The sequence below is a fragment of the Micromesistius poutassou genome (assembly GCF_964030765.1).
Source record: "Micromesistius poutassou genome assembly, contig: SCAFFOLD_5371, whole genome shotgun sequence".
NCBI classification, from domain to species: Eukaryota; Metazoa; Chordata; class Actinopteri; order Gadiformes; family Gadidae; genus Micromesistius; species Micromesistius poutassou.
In genome coordinates, this window is record NW_028178040.1 from 1 (window position 1) to 16,463 (window position 16,463).

Here is a 16,463-nt window from a genome sequence, read left to right on the forward strand (position 1 = left end):
CCTGAAGCAAGGCAGTTCTCACCCTTAGGTTTCCACACACTCACACAGACCCACTGGTGTGTACATCAGACGCAGGCCAACAAACAGGAAGTGAGGTCACACTAAGAGGGGAAGGTTGTGAGGCTGGTTGCCATGGCGCCCCCACCACAGGACTGACAGACACTGCCCCCACAAACACACACACACAAACACACACACACACACGCCTCCTTTATATCTTTAATGACAACGACATGAAGTATATCGCGCTCTGTTTTTAAAGCAACAACAAACACGTGCAATGCCGATATATATATGATGTGTAGAAGAAATATAGAGGAAACATGTAGGCTCGCTTGCGTATCCTATGTACAATACATATTTGAGTTTTAAAAGTATCATCTGGCCAGAGTCCAAAGAAAAAAAATAACCCACATATTCACCCACAGCATAAAACATTTAAACAGTTGGGAGTTTACACCACTGTGTAACATTTATCTTGTAGACATTGGGAGCATGTGAACCGGTCAATAGTTAATAGTAATATATAGTAGTAATAGTAATAGTTAATACTGTGAACACTGGAGATCGAACCCAGACACCTTTTTTCTCTCGACTGAGAGCACCGCGACCGCCAAATTATCACCTCCTCATCAGATCTCTACTGAATCGTACATCGTGCAGCAACGCCTGTCTACGTCTCATCTGGTGTCGGGTTACACGTTATTATTTCCATGTGTCTGTGCGTGGCCAGGCGCATGCACAACGCATGTGACAACACAAGTGTAGTTGTACACAAACGAAGGCACTACAGACCCAGCTTTGCCTGGCCTGCTTCGCGTGAATGTTTGCAAAGGATTTGAAGGAGAGCATCAGGTTGTTTTACCGCTTCTTATTGAGCCTGCACACGTTTACACACAGAAGAATGAAGCATAATATAGTTTATACATTAATATTGTTCGAATGACTATGGATAATATAGTTTATACATTTATGCTGTTAGAATGACTATGGATAATATAGTTTATACATTTATGCTGTTAGAATGACTATGGATAATATAGTTTATACATTTATGCTGTTAGAATGACTATGGATAATATAGTTCACACACAGAATGACTGAGGATAACATAGTTTATGCATTCATGTTGTTAGAATGACTATCGATAATATAGTTCATAAATTAATGTTGCTTGAATGGCTGTGGATAATATAGTTTATATATAGAATGAGTCCATGGATAATATAGTTTATAGATTTGTGCAGTTAGAATGTCTGGATAATATAGTTTATAGATGAATGTTGTTAGAATGACTCTGGTATCGTTTATAGATGAATGTTGTTAGAATGGTATAGTTTATAGATGAATGTTGTTAGAATGGTATGGTTTATAGATGAATGTTGTTAGAATGACTCTATGGTATCGTTTATAGATGAATGTTGTTAGAATGGTATAGTTTATAGATGAATGTTGTTAGGATGGTATAGTTTATAGATGAATGTTGTTAGGATGGTATAGTTTATAGATGAATGTTGTTAGGATGGTATGGTTTATAGATGAATGTTGTTAGGATGGTATAGTTTATAGATGAATGTTGTTAGGATGGTATAGTTTATAGATGAATGTTGTTAGGATGGTATGGTTTATAGATGAATGTTGTTAGGATGGTATGGTTTATAGATGAATGTTGTTAGGATGGTATGGTTTATAGATGAATGTTGTTAGGATGGTATAGTTTATAGATGAATGTTGTTAGGATGGTATGGTTTATAGATGAATGTTGTTAGGATGGTATGGTTTATAGATGAATGTTGTTAGGATGGTATGGTTTATAGATGAATGTTGTTAGGATGGTATGGTTTATAGATGAATGTTGTTAGGATGGTATGGTTTATAGATGAATGTTGTTAGGATGGTATGGTTTATACATTGGTTTTGGTTGTCAGCCTCACAAACCGACGGAGCAGAAGGTGAACTGACGGAGCGCTTCACATGTTGGGATCCTTCTTCATGCCAACCGTCTCATACGTGTCCTGAAGATGAGGTGCCAGGCCCTGTGGGGGGACAACATGAGACACATGATGTCAGTTTCACTTCTTTATCACACACACACACACATTCTATTCACAGACACACACTGTCTCACCAAGTTTCAGGGTCACACACACACACACACACACACACACACACACACACACACACACACACACACACACACAGACACACAGACACACAGACACAACCACAGGCACACTCACAGAAAGCCGAAACTACCTGTCTTTGAAATTGAAAGCCAGCCCAGGTGAACACATGTTGAACACATACAAACTAGAAACCCGACCCGGGCTGGGACTGAACCCGGGTGTTGTCCCACACCCCCCATGGCTCCGCCACCCACCCTGTAGATGTGTTGCTTACCGTGTAGACTCCTTCTTCCGCCGGCTGTTTGGGACGCAAACACAAACAGTTTACCGCCTGATACACAAATGCAGACCCAGCAACACACGCTGAACAAACAGTCCTTATGATGTGAGAGCGGGCGGGAGACGTACGGACAAACAGTCCTTATGACAGAGGGAGGTATAGGGGGGTTATGACAGAGGGAGGTATACAGGGTTATGACAGAGGGAGGTATACGGGGGTTATGACAGAGGGAGGTATACAGGGTTATGACAGAGGGAGGTATACGGGGTTATGACAGAGGGAGGTATACGGGGTTATGACAGAGGGAGGTATAGGGGGGTTATGACAGAGGGAGGTATACAGGGTTATGACAGAGGGAGGTATAGGGGGGTTATGACAGAGGGAGGTATACAGGGTTATGACAGAGGGAGGTATACGGGGTTATGACAGAGGGAGGTATAGGGGGGTTATGACAGAGGGAGGTATACAGGGTTATGACAGAGGGAGGTATACGGGGTTATGACAGAGGGAGGTATACGGGGTTATGACAGAGGGAGGTATACGGGGTTATGACAGAGGGAGGTATACGGGGTTATGACAGAGGGAGGTATAGGGGGGTTATGACAGAGGGAGGTATACAGGGTTATGACAGAGGGAGGTATACGGGGTTATGACAGAGGGAGGTATAGGGGGGTTATGACAGAGGGAGGTATACGGGGTTATGACAGAGGGAGGTATACGGGGTTATGACAGAGGGAGGTATAGGGGGGTTATGACAGAGGGAGGTATACGGGGTTATGACAGAGGGAGGTATACGGGGTTATGACAGAGGGAGGTATAGGGGGTTATGACAGAGGGAGGTATACGGGGTTATGACAGAGGGAGGTATAGGGGGGTTATGACAGAGGGAGGTATACAGGGTTATGACAGAGGGAGGTATACGGGGTTATGACAGAGGGAGGTATACGGGGTTATGACAGAGGGAGGTATACAGGGTTATGACAGAGGGAGGTATAGGGGGGTTATGACAGAGGGAGGTATACAGGGTTATGACAGAGGGAGGTATACGGGGTTATGACAGAGGGAGGTATAGGGGGGTTATGACAGAGGGAGGTATACGGGGTTATGACAGAGGGAGGTATACGGGGTTATGACAGAGGGAGGTATAGGGGGGTTATGACAGAGGGAGGTATACAGGGTTATGACAGAGGGAGGTATACGGGGTTATGACAGAGGGAGGTATACGGGGTTATGACAGAGGGAGGTATACGGGGTTATGACAGAGGGAGGTATACGGGGTTATGACAGAGGGAGGTATAGGGGGGTTATGACAGAGGGAGGTATACAGGGTTATGACAGAGGGAGATGTACGGGGTTATGACAGAGGGAGGTATACGGGGTTATGACAGAGGGAGGTATAGGGGGGTTATGACAGAGGGAGGTATAGGGGGGTTATGACAGGGGGAGGTATACAGGGTTATGACAGAGGGAGGTATACAGGGTTATGACAGAGGGAGGTGTACAGGGGGGTTATGACAGAGGGAGGTATAGGGGGGTTATGACAGAGGGAGGTATACGGGGTTATGACAGAGGGAGGTATACAGGGTTATGACAGAGGGAGGTGTACAGGGGGGTTATGACAGAGGGAGGTATACAGGGTTATGACAGAGGGAGGTATAGGGGGGTTATGACAGAGGGAGGTATACAGGGTTATGACAGAGGGAGGTGTACAGGGGGGTTATGACAGAGGGAGGTATACAGGGTTATGACAGAGGGAGGTATAGGGGGGTTATGACAGAGGGAGGTATACAGGGTTATGACAGAGGGAGGTATACGGGGTTATGACAGAGGGAGGTATACAGGGTTATGACAGAGGGAGGTATAGGGGGGTTATGACAGAGGGAGGTATACAGGGTTATGACAGAGGGAGGTATAGGGGGGTTATGACAGAGGGAGGTATACAGGGTTATGACAGAGGGAGGCGTACAGGGGGGTGAGAGGATGCGTGGGATTTCTGGTTTTCATGCACACAGGATGTGTGGCAGTGTGAAAGATAAGGCTGATAGGGAGATAGTTCAGAGTGTGTGTTTGTGTGTTCATTGTACGTGTGTGTGTGTGTGTGTGTGTGTGTGTGTGTGTGTGTGTGTGTACCTTCTTCCCCTTTATTGGAGGAGGTTGACGGCTCATCTGTTGACGATGGTTGAGGCGTGCGAGAAACAGTAGAAGTATTAGCGGTGATAGAGGCGTATGAGGGAACCTCGTTATGGTAAACGTTTACGTGGGATAGGCTATTTAAAGGAGATTCAACGTTTCCACTCCACTGGGTGACAGGTTCTCGTTCCTGAGTCTGTCACCTCGTTAGGGGGAATAGAGTTCACCTAAACTGCCCCGACCCTTAACAAAACGATCAGACATGTTTGTATTTCACTTTTTCATGCAGAAGGGTCGAATTAAACGCCCCTCCAGCTACCTTTCTATTCCTCAACAGTAAAAACAAGAACTAAGAACAACATTTAAAAATATCTAAAAAAAGAAGCACAGTTAACTACTGACCCTGATTCTGAAGTAGAGCACGGTCAGGATGATCCCGTAGAAGAACAGGATGCCGTCCAGCAGGTAGCACACCTCCGGCTCCGTCAGCGCGGCTGCAGAGAGCAGTCACAGGGCGGTGTGAGTGCGCTACTGGCCTCTATCGACCAGCGGGGGTACTACACACCGAGTGTTGTTCAAAGCAACAATTAATAAAGAGGGGAGCCGTACGGTCTGAGGTGAAGGTAGATGTTTCTAACGGTTGGGGAAAGTTGACTGCAATGCTACGGCGTCAAATCTTAGCAAATAAAAAGTAAAAAAATATATAATATAATCTAAATGTAGGCCAGTCATATGATTACGAGTTTCAATTTCTACAATAAAGCAATAGATTTAAGTGAAGTAATTTATTATGAAGAATTCTCAAACAAAAGTATTTTCGTCAAGTATAATTATTTACAATTTCACCACAAATTATATTAACTAAAAAAATCATGGACAAAAATGGCCAACGCACAACAATTTTACAAGTAAACTAAACTAAAACATTGCTCAAGGCTCTTGATCACGGGTTCATTTTAATGTTATTTTTTTCTAGTATGCTACAAACAGTGCTGTACATGCATATTTTGGTTAAATATAATTTACTAAAAACGTATATTAAGCAAATAAACTATAATTAATTATTATAATGTTGTATGACGTTTCCTAATGTCCAGTCATGAGAGACAGCCTCAGAAACACGAAGGAGTGAACCTGGTATATCAATTCACAGGACCCGTATTACGCAGCGTATAGACCATACCAAAACATGTGCGTGCGTGCGGTTTTGTAGTGAGCTTTGACAAAAGAAGAGCTTTTGTTCTACACAATAGACGCCGGACTCAAAGGCCTTGACTCTTGACTCGGTCTTATTCGGTGTGGTGGTGTGAACAGGTGTAGGCCTACGCGTCTGCAGCTCTAAACGGCGCGTTCACACCAAAAGCGACGGGGCGGCGCGACTCCGTACAAAGTCAACGTATAGACGCGTTCCAGGCGCCTGTCGCCTGGAACCTTAACAAAGTCGTTGACTTTGTAAGAGTGATAGATGGATAGATATAAACTTTATTTATCCCTAGGGGAAATTCAGGGTCCAAGTTGCTTAGCTACACCACACATAACATACACATACAGCATACAACAAGCAGGATTGCAAAGAAATAAAGATACTATACTATACACTAGACACTAAGACAATAAGGTTAAAGATACTAAGAGAAAGATACTATGAGTATGTATGAGTATAAGTATGAGTTAGGAGACCAGAATTAGATATTAAAAATGTAATATTAATTACGGGCTAACTAGAGTAGTTAAGTGAAAAAGTGTTTAAGGCGAGAGAGCATTACGGTGCTGCTGCTTCTCGCTGTGCTGAGTTTCCCACCGGCTAAAGGTGACCGCTGTGGTAGTGACCACAGACGAAGAAGAACAGGAAGAGAAAATAGAGAAGGGTAGTGGTGAGGGGGGGGGGGGGGGGGGGGGCCGAGAAGGGGAAGAGAGACACTTTTGACCGTCAACTGCAGTCGCTTTTAAAGTGTCTGGTTGTTTGGTGTCACAAACAAACAAGAGATTTTAGTTTCAACACACAGTTGGCTGTCCAGAGCAGCAAAAGGTCCGTGCAAACGATACTCAGATTCTGTATATCTTAAGTTGGTCAAAAGGTGAGCTGTTTTAATAAAGCCCTATTTTAACCCGTAAAGAGCTTTCTATTTTAAGTCGACGTGAAATGGCTTCCAAAGAGCCCATTCCCTACTGCATGCCTTCCTCATTTCATTTTGCAATCGTTTCCTTTGTGTGTTCTGGTGCATGTGTCATCTCTGGAGGCTCTTCTCCAGAGTCTGCCCGAGTGTGGAAGCGTTAAGAAACAAGTTGGCGGCGAGGTGAATGAGGTGCATCGATTTCTTGGCACGGGCGGGGCCGTGGGAACCACAGCCGTTAAGGTATGACTTGACTGGGTCGCGCCAGCGGGAGAAAACTAGTTTGACAGCGTATTTCCAGTGCGCTGCTCGTCCCATTAAAGGCTTTTCTAAGGGGTCAACAGAAACATGATATCAGATATTTGGTTGGAAGTTAAGACAAACGCTTAAGTCTAAACACAAGTTACCGTGACAACCGGATCCACTTCATTCATGATGACTTTTAAGAAAAGTCACTGTACACAAACAGAGGTATGACGCTTGTGGGCTGGAGATCCAAAAGGCACACCTCACCTCACCTTCAACAACAAGGGTCAACAGCTGGGCCTATTGTGAACAGGTGTGCCGATTACACGGCTACTTCTCTCAAAACCATTCCAAGGGGTGTGCAGAAAAAAAAGTACTTTCAAAAGCTGGAACGAAGAGTTAAATCAGTTTGATATTCGTGTGCATGTCTGTGCTGGGGTAGGAGGGGGATACACGGCTCAACACCAACTATAGCGTGACCAGAGCCAATAGCACAAGTTCTACCAGTCTGTTCTGCACGGTCTTCCCAGCCTCTACGGAACCAGTACGGAACCAGACGTCCATTGTGTACACAACGGCAAGGCAAGATCAATATTTGTCTACGCATTCTTTAGATATTTTTTAAATGGGTGCAACCGTTTTAGGATACATTTTAACACGTTTAAGTCTAAGATTTGGGTGATTGAGTGAAGTAAGAAGTAAGTGTCAAATGGAGAACCAAAGCGTGTGTCAGCTGCTGCAGCTGGTGCATGCTGGGTGGGATGTGTCATCTATTAGGCAACACACGTTGACGGTGGGGCCTGACATCAGACCAAACAGAAGCCGAGTCATGTTCCTTGTAGGGTTGTAAGTGTAGCGCTCATTTAATCATGTCGCCCATCTCCCCTCAAGTTTTGGTGGCCTTCGAATGCAAAGGCCTCCCATGCCCTCCTTTATAAACGTAGAACTAAAACTTTCCGTACTTTTTTTTGAGCCGAAGCGCTGTTTAATTGTTCTGTTTTACTCAAAGCGTCAATAAAACGGTAAAGCGCTCAATACACGAGAACAATACTCGAATGTGCGTCGCAAGACCTATTACACAACAATCCTTTACAACCTGCGGGTCCCGTCACCGATCAAGCTTTACCGCGCCAGAAATGATCAATTAAGATTTTTTAATTAATTGTGCCTATATAGCTATATGTCTGTGAAGTTTAAAAATTTTTTTTTTTATCATGGTCAGTAAAAATCTAATAAAGTAAAGTGAATTATAGACTTAATTTAAATAGGTTTGATGTGGCTATGATGATTTGATGTTTATGAACAACTTGTAACCAGGATTTTTCGTTATTAAACCATTTCCGGTATAAACAAATAGAACATTTCCATCTCAAAAATGATCAGACACTCGCCAATATATATATATCAAAAATATACATCAGGCAGCCAATCCTATATCAGATAATCAGAAACATATCGGAAACCCAACGACTATATCAGAACGCATCAGGTACTCACCAACACTGCAGAAATGCATCCACAGCACAAAGGCAGAGAGGACCAGCCGACTGCCCCCCATCATTACGACCAAGAGCGTGAACTTTAATGTAACAATAATCTTCTCGTGCAAATCGACGGGCTGCCTCAACCAGACCGGGCGAAGGACGGGCGTGAAAATGAAACAAAGCCTTTCTTTTTCTTACTTCTGACTTCTAGAGAATATGCGTTGCATTTGTCTTCTCTTAAAACCCCAAGGGGGAAGTTGTGGTCTCCAGCTCGTGTCCATTCCGCTCAGATCGTGTCAGACCACTCCCCTACCCCGATCGGCACGCCAGCACAGCAGAAGAAGGGCATCGGTATGTCTCTTTAAAGCAGTCTGCTGCCAGCCATAACCTATATACTGTACATACGCACAGCTCTACAGCCGGCTGTGACCTCATTCAGACCCACCACGTTAAAAACAACCAAAAGATGATTTTACAATGAATAGGTCAGTCATAAAATATTTATTAGGGTTTATTTAGGCGTTGTACATTGATTGAGTAAGAGCCAGAGTCTCCATCTCTCTACTGTGAAAGGTGGACCGGGACAAACCTACAGCCGAGCGTGAGGGGCAGAGAGAGAGAGAGAGAGAGAGAAGAAAGAGAGAGAGTGTGAAAGAGAGAGAGAGATAGAGAGATAGAGAGATACAGAGAGCGAGGGAGAGGATGCGGCTGAAATCTGGAGCTCTTCAACATGGAGGAAGTCGCGTCTGGGTTTCCGGTCGTCTCAGCGGTCCACCTCTCCGAACACGATGTCTTGTGTACCTGGGGACACAGAGGCAGCGGGGGGGTTAGGGGGGGGGGGGTTAGTGAGGCGGCGCCACGCGTACAGGAGCCAGCGGGCCGCGGGGCCCTCGGGGGCCGGTGGAGGTGTGGGAGTGTAGGGCTCACCGATGATGGCCACCACGTCGGCCAGCATGTGGCCCTTGGCCATCTTGTCGAGGGCCGCCTGGGGGGGGAGACGGCGCATGGCACTGTTAGTGTCGGACACGCCGAGCGACCACCGTCACCAGAGGTGACTTCTGCCCAGCGGGTCTACACTTTAACACACTTTATTTAACACACTTTACTTAACACACTTCATTTACAATCACGCAACTACAACGCCTCACAGACCTCCCTGAGAAGGTACTTTAACAACTGGAATGTGCATTACTAACAGATTTTAATCTATAATCGATTTAATTAATTATCAACTGTACTAAGATTTAATACATTTTGGGGTGAATTCACAACCCCAAAAATGTCAGCATAAAAAAAAGTTTTTACTCCATATTAAAAACAATAAATAAATAAACAAAGTACACACCAAGTGGGCGAATCCGGGGGCTTTGATCTTGCAACGGTACGGCCTGCTGGAGCCATCAGAGACCAGATACACACCAAACTCTCCCTGTAGACGAACACACACACACACACACACACACACACACACACACACACACACACACACACACACACACACACACACACACACACACACACACACACACACACACATGAATTAACCGTTTATTTTATTAGTTCTAATAAAATAAACGATTTATGAATTAACCGTTTATTTTATTAGTTCTAATAAAATAAATCACAACCCCACGGCAGCACAGTGCTGTAGATCTGAAACGATGATAATAAAATGGAGGGAGGAGGGAGACGGGGGGGAGACGGGGGGGGGGGGGGCGGTTCTCCCACCTTGGGGGCCTCCACGGCGGTGTAGGTGGCCCCGGGGGGCACCTGGTAGCCCTCCGTGTAGAGCTTGAAGTGGTGGATCAGGGACTCCATGGACATCTGGGGACACGGAGGAGAACAACGGTTTGACTGTTATTTCTTATTTCTATTTGTCACCTTATTTTAATATTTAATATTTTGAATGTTGCACAATCTCTGCAGGCACTGCCACTTTTTCATTTCACTGCATTTCTTGTATAGGTTTGTGACCAATGAAACGCTTGCACTTTGATTGACGGACTTGCATACGTTCTCCTAACCAGAAGGGCAAACGTGTTGAAACGAGTGGAGGTCCACAGTCCACTTTATGACGTCTTCTCTGATAGCGACATGGTGGTCGGACAGCGCTATGACTGACCTAATCCTTTACTGAATTATTCACCATTTAGTTCTTTTGCAGGTTAAATTTGTGCCGGCTCGTTTTAAATCCCACGCGTTGGGATGTACGGTATGTGAACAGTAAATGGACCGCATTCATACTGCGCTTGTCTAAGCAGCGGCCGCTCAAAGCGCTTCACAATATTCATCGTGAAGCGCTTTGAGCGGCATATTCATTCACCCATTCATTCACACACCGACGGCGGAGTCAGCCACGCAGGGCGACAGCCAGCCGGTCAGGAGCAGTCAGGGTGAGGGCGTCTCGCTCAGGGACACCTCCACACTCCGCTAGGAGGAGCCGGGATCGAACCAGCAACCTTCCGGTGACCAGCCAACCTTCAGGTTACCAGCCAACCTTCCGGTGACCAGCCGACCTTCCGGTGACCAGCCAACCTTCCGGTGACCAGCCAACCTTCCGGTGACCAGCCAACCTTCCGGTGACCAGCCGACCTTCCGGTGACCAGCCGACCTTCCGGTGACCAGCTGACCTTCCGGTGACCAGCTGACCTTCCGGTGACCAGCCAACCTTCCGGTGACCAGCCGACCTTCCGGTGACCAGCCGACCCGCTGTACCTCCTGAGCTACTGCTGGCCGTGTGAGGAGCGTTCTCCTCCTTCACCGACCGCCCTGTCGGGGTGTCGTGTGCTGAAGGCTGTGCGCTCTCAGGCCCCCCCGGTGACCCCCCCGGCCTCACCTTCATCTCTGACCTCTTGGGCGGGGCCACCTTGGCGTCGTCCACCTTGATCTCCCCGTGGGGCATCTTGTTCATGGCCTGGATCATGATCCTCAGGCTCTGTCGCATCTCCTCCACACGGCACAGGTACCTGACGGACACACACACACACACACACACACACACACACACACACACACACACACACACACACACACACACACACACGTTGGGTTGGAAGTTAGTGCTGTCGCACTCTAAGATATCAACATTAACTAGCGATGTCCCGATACCACTTTCACTTTCGGTATTGATACCACAGCTTTGGCCATCTCCCAATCCAGATATAGATCTGATACTTTGTGTTACTCTTGAACAAATAATAAAAATGATAAAATGCGGTATGCGATAAAGACGGGCAACAACATCCCGATTCTGAACATGAAGCGCTCCTCAGCTAAAAGGAACTTAGTTAATGTTGTGTTGATTGATGAGCTTTTGCACCGCTTTACGATCGTGATTCGTTTGAACAAGAGCGAGGGAGGAGCCGAGTCTGACCGACTCAGTGACTGAGAATCATGATTCACCGCTACCGGAAACGCGACCGAACGAACAAACGAACGAACGATTTGACTCTTCTTGGTGAACTGACCGACGCAAACTGATTAATTCAAACGAATCCTGAAATCCACCACTAGAACAAACTAATACTTCCCCAGTACACGGTCAACAACGGCCGTTGGTTCTGAGAGACTTCCGCCCTTCAGTCAAACACAAACACACGACCAACAAGGGGCGGGAAATCCATGATGACATCATGACGAGGGAACATCCTCATCCACATTCTACACACTACACTTTGTAAAGAAATAAAAGAAAAGAAAAGAAGAAATAAAAAACTGTATTAAGATAAGATAAGACGGGAGAAGTTCTTCCCCAGGCCAGCTGGGCATCATGTGACCAGGAAGGAGGGGTTCTAGGGCGTGGGGATAGGGTGCTGACGCTGCCACCTGGTTAACGCATTCAAACCTCCAGTTGTAGTTAAGTAGAGGGAGGTGACAGATGGCTACAGATCAAATGAGGAGGCTGACGGTCAGACTCCTCGTTCTGTCTCCATAGATTCACTCCGTCGTGGTTCTTGCCCTGCGGTGCATGCGTATACGATGCGTTTGATTGCGTAACGGTGTGCCGTTGTGCCGCAACTGCTTATTTTTAGATATCAACTTCCTCCGAAATGAGTGACAGCCTACTTTTAGTTATCAGGGAAACGACTTCAAAAATATCTCTCTTTTTCACAGCATAACAAACCATCTGTGGATGAACTACACTCTGTACAACAGACAAGACAGGCTCAGTGAAGAACTAGATAATAACCAGATAATCACTAGATAATCACCAGATAATCACCAGATAATCACCAGATAATCACCAGATAATCACTAGATAATCACTAGATAATCACTAGATAATCACTAGATAATAACCAGATAATAACTAGATAATAACTAGATAATAACTAGATAATCACTAGATAATCACTAGATAATCACCAGATAATCACCAGATAATAACCAGATAATAACCAGCTCCCACCTGTCGTAGCAGTCTCCCCTGATGCCGATGGGGACGTCAAACTCCACCTCGTCGTACTTGTCGTAGGGCTGGCTCTTCCTCAGGTCCCACTTGATGCCGGAGCCGCGGAGCATCACGCCGCTGCGGACACAGAGGAGCGCTCAGGGCCGGTCCAGAGCCAACGTGATGCTGATACATACATACAACATGATACATGATGCTGACGCTGCCCCGACCACTGGACTGCACGCAGTGTCTGGTAACTGATTGTGGTTTTCACGTGGCTCACGGAAAACGTTTCAGAGGTTGTAGTGTGAATCTAAAATTGTATTCCATCCTTTTTTTTTTTATAAAATGATGGCTTCTCAATCATTGCATACAACTCTCGTTCAGATCCAAAGAACTTTATTGCTTCCATTGGCAAATCGTTTCTTGGAAATTGTCAACAGTTTCTCTGACCGAGAGACAGAAAGACACAATAAGCAGGCCTACATCAACGCAGACGCACGCACACGGGGGTCTACCTGAAGCCGTAGTTGAGGGCCTCCTCGGCGGTCACCACGCCGATGTCCACCGTGCGGTTCTTCCAGATGCGGTTGTTGGTCAACATCTGCCCACAGAGGAGAGAACCACACACACAGTGTCACCCCACAGGCCTGGTCCAGCAGCGCACTGGGCTGAACTCTCCTCTGGGAGACAGCAGCGCCCCCTGCTGTCTGAACACACGTCTTGGCTAGGCATGGGCGATTCGCGAACGATTCGGTCAGAACGAACGAATCCCGAAGGTGAACGACGAGAACTGATTCCCAAAAAGAAGAGAACTGATTCCTTTTTTTTACATAAAATAAAAATATGGTCGCTCAATCAATATGGTAAATAAAAGATACAAACGAACAGAGCTTCGTCTCCCCTCGACTTCATTTTGATTGAGTCTAAAACGTTCTCATATTGATTGAGTCTAAAACGTTCTCAAACCACACGTGTATTGCTCGAGCGGCGTCGTAGGCTAATGCTACAGAAATTAGCTGTTTTCCCGAGCACCGTCACCGTCTGAGACCTTCTAGTGGTTTAAAAGGCTCCGTTTGCGGGCGTACCTCATATTTAAAAGCAAAGCGGTGAGGCCAGACACCTGAGATGCCCTGCCCAATGACGTAACTGACCATATGACTTAACAAACTGAACGAACGATTTGTGATAGTGAAGGGAACTGAAAGAACTGATTCCCGGAAAATAATCATTTTGCCCATGCCTAGTCTTGGCCCACACGAGGCCTGATGAATGAGCTGAGCACCGTTTTAGCGTGAGAGGCGATCAGAGGACATGACCTCCGCAGAGGGAGGTCGTCACAAAGGACAGACAGGAGCAGGAGAGCCCAGAGCTCGCTCACCTCTTCCACCTCGTCGATCCGGATGGAGAAGTTCTTACACCACTCGTAGATATCGTCCATCAGGCCCAGGGGCATGTCCTGGAGGGGACACACACACACACACACACACACACACACACACACACACACACACACACACACACACACACACACACACACACACACACACACACACACACACACACACACACACACACACACACACACACGTTGGGATTGTGAAAGGGAATATGTATCATAATGTGCAAAATATAAGGGTGATAAGTTAAATATATTGCATCTCGTCATTAATATTAGTTATTTCCCATAAGTGTCTTGGTCATTCAGCATACGCTACTATCCAAGGCCACTGGTCAGGAAGGTGACGGTAGGTGGCTGCTAGGCGTCTTGCCCAAGGAGCAAGGCAGACGGCAGGGCTGTGGAGATGGAGGGTTTCAAACCCTCTGATCTTTTTTGAGCTCAGCCGACCCCCGGAGGGTCCAGCTGGCTCATGGAGGGCAGAGCGGAGGGGGGGGGGGGGGGGGGGGAGAGGAGGCCGTCTCTACCTGGTGTACACCGCCCGGCCGGACGTAGGCCGCGTGCATGCGGGCCCCCGACACACGCTCGTAGAACTCAAACATCTGGAGGAGAGAGAGAGAGAGAGAGAGAGAGAGAGAGAGAGAGAGAGAGAGAGAGAGAGAGAGAGAGAGAGAGAGAGAGAGAGAGAGAGAGAGAGAGAAAACTTCTTTTTAGGACACGTCGGCCAGCGAAATATTTGATTTAATATTAGATCATGAGAAAGTACAGGCAGCAAAGTTACCAAGGATACATTCAGTGAGACAACGGGTGGACAAGATTCTTATAGGGAAACGTTTGCATTGTGGGTAGGGAATATACAGTTAACAAACGTAAGTGGGAGTGAACATTCTGGAGCATTTAGGATTGGCGGGAGAGGCCAAATTAATTTGCAATACACTATGGGAGTGGACAGACTTGCAGTCCTACAGACTGCAAGTCTGTAGGACTGGGCTGCAATAGTTAAACAAATCTACACAACAAAGAAGTCAGTGGATTGGCCTGGCCTCAGTATCAGACTCAGTGGCTCCAGTGGCAACGCAAGTCTGAACCACCTTGACCTCTCTCAGTTAGAGAGAGGAAGGGTGGTATCTTAAGGTCCAAGGAGAATGTAAACAGTTCCTTTTAGATTGACTAGCAATTATATAAACAAGGTTAATGAAAGGTTTATAATTGTGTATTATAGTTAATATTAATATTTCCATGACAGAGAGAGAGAGGGAGGTCAAGGTCAGGGGGGGGTCACGGTCTTGGACGGGGTTACGAGCAGTGACGGAGAAGGGGAGGAGCCAGAGGACGGAGCGTACCTTCTCCCGCTCCTCGAACAGCCAGAAGAAGGGCGTCATGGCGCCGATGTCCAGGGCGTGCGTGGTGACGGCCATGATGTGGTTCAGGATGCGCGTGAGCTCTCCGAACAGCACTGTGCGCGCACGCACGCGCACACACACACACACACACACACACACACACACACACACACACACACACACACACACACACACACACACACACACACACACACACACACACACACACACACACACACACACTTAAAGATTTAACCAATAATCCTCCCCATCAAAATGGTACATTCCCCGGGGAACACCCCGACAAACGTGAGGATTAATCCGTAAAGTAAGTGTGGGTAACTACACATCGAGAACGGAGTTTGGATTTCATTTCAACATTTTTCATTTAACTCACTGATTAATGCACCAATAAAATAATAGAAAACAAAAAGGTTAATTCATCTGTACACGGCACAGACTGTGTCGTGGTACCAACGAGTGTACAGCGGACGGCAGGAACGTTTATCAAATGCAAATAATATTTAGGAGGTTGCAGATTAAATTAAACCATGAGCGTATGTGATCAAAGAGGTTGCCCCTGTCAAGGGGCGGGGTTAGGCTCAGGGGCGGGGTTAAGTCAAGGGGCGGGGTTAAGTCAAGGGCGGGGTTAGGCTCAGGGGCGGGGTTAGGCTCAGGGGCGGGGTTAAATCAAGGGGCGGGGTTAGGCTCAGGGGTGGGGTTAAGTCAAGGGGTGGGGTTAAGTCAAGGGGCAGGGTTAGGCTCAGGGGCGGGGTTAGGCTCAGGGGCGGGGTTAGGCTCAGGGCGGGGTTAGGCTAAGGGGCGGGGCTAGGCTAAGGGGCGGGGCCACAGCCGTACCTCTGATCCACTGGGCACGGAGCGGAGCCTGGATGTTCAGCAGCTTCTCCACGGCCAGCGAGTAGGCCTGCTCGTTGCACATCATGGACA

General features: G+C 46.8%; 2 protein-coding genes across 2 annotated transcripts; both read right to left on the reverse strand.

Moving 5' to 3' along the window:
* Positions 1 to 206: 206 nt before the first annotated feature.
* On the reverse strand, positions 207 to 8,633 carry LOC311374849 (high affinity immunoglobulin epsilon receptor subunit gamma-like). Its single transcript, XM_084490601.1, has 5 exons — positions 8,394 to 8,633; positions 4,939 to 5,030; positions 4,537 to 4,572; positions 2,401 to 2,424; positions 207 to 2,036 (listed from the first exon to the last, which is right to left on the reverse strand). Exons 1-5 carry the CDS (start codon positions 8,455 to 8,457, stop codon positions 1,971 to 1,973), a joined length of 282 nt encoding a protein of 93 aa, XP_084346727.1. The 5' UTR covers positions 8,458 to 8,633; the 3' UTR covers positions 207 to 1,970.
* A 233-nt stretch (positions 8,634 to 8,866) lies between these two features.
* On the reverse strand, positions 8,867 to 16,457 carry ndufs2 (NADH:ubiquinone oxidoreductase core subunit S2). Its single transcript, XM_084490602.1, has 11 exons — positions 16,374 to 16,457; positions 15,516 to 15,628; positions 14,700 to 14,774; positions 14,155 to 14,232; positions 13,292 to 13,377; positions 12,789 to 12,908; positions 11,217 to 11,346; positions 10,109 to 10,204; positions 9,726 to 9,809; positions 9,308 to 9,365; positions 8,867 to 9,181 (listed from the first exon to the last, which is right to left on the reverse strand). The coding sequence occupies exons 1-11, from the start codon at positions 16,453 to 16,455 to the stop codon at positions 9,144 to 9,146; spliced, it is 960 nt and encodes a 319-aa protein (XP_084346728.1). The 5' UTR covers positions 16,456 to 16,457; the 3' UTR covers positions 8,867 to 9,143.
* Positions 16,458 to 16,463: the final 6 nt, after the last annotated feature.

Bases quoted from the DNA above. Each gene is read 5' to 3' on its own strand.
- LOC311374849 (XM_084490601.1), bottom strand. From the start codon at position 8,457: ATGATGGGGGGCAGTCGGCTGGTCCTCTCTGCCTTTGTGCTGTGGATG. The intron at 5,031-8,393 runs GTGAGTACCTGA...TGCTCTCTGCAG, and splicing joins GATGCATTTCTGCAGTGTTG to CCGCGCTGACGGAGCCGGAG. The intron at 2,037-2,400 runs GTAAGCAACACA...GTCCCCCCACAG, and splicing joins CGGAAGAAGGAGTCTACACG to GGCCTGGCACCTCATCTTCA.
- ndufs2 (XM_084490602.1), bottom strand. From the start codon at position 16,455: ATGTGCAACGAGCAGGCCTACTCGCTGGCCGTGGAGAAGCTGCTGAAC. The intron at 13,378-14,154 runs GTGAGCGAGCTC...CTCTGTGGGCAG, and splicing joins GGATCGACGAGGTGGAAGAG to ATGTTGACCAACAACCGCAT. The intron at 10,205-11,216 runs GTGAGGCCGGGG...CCGTGTCCCCAG, and splicing joins CCAAGAGGTCAGAGATGAAG to ATGTCCATGGAGTCCCTGAT.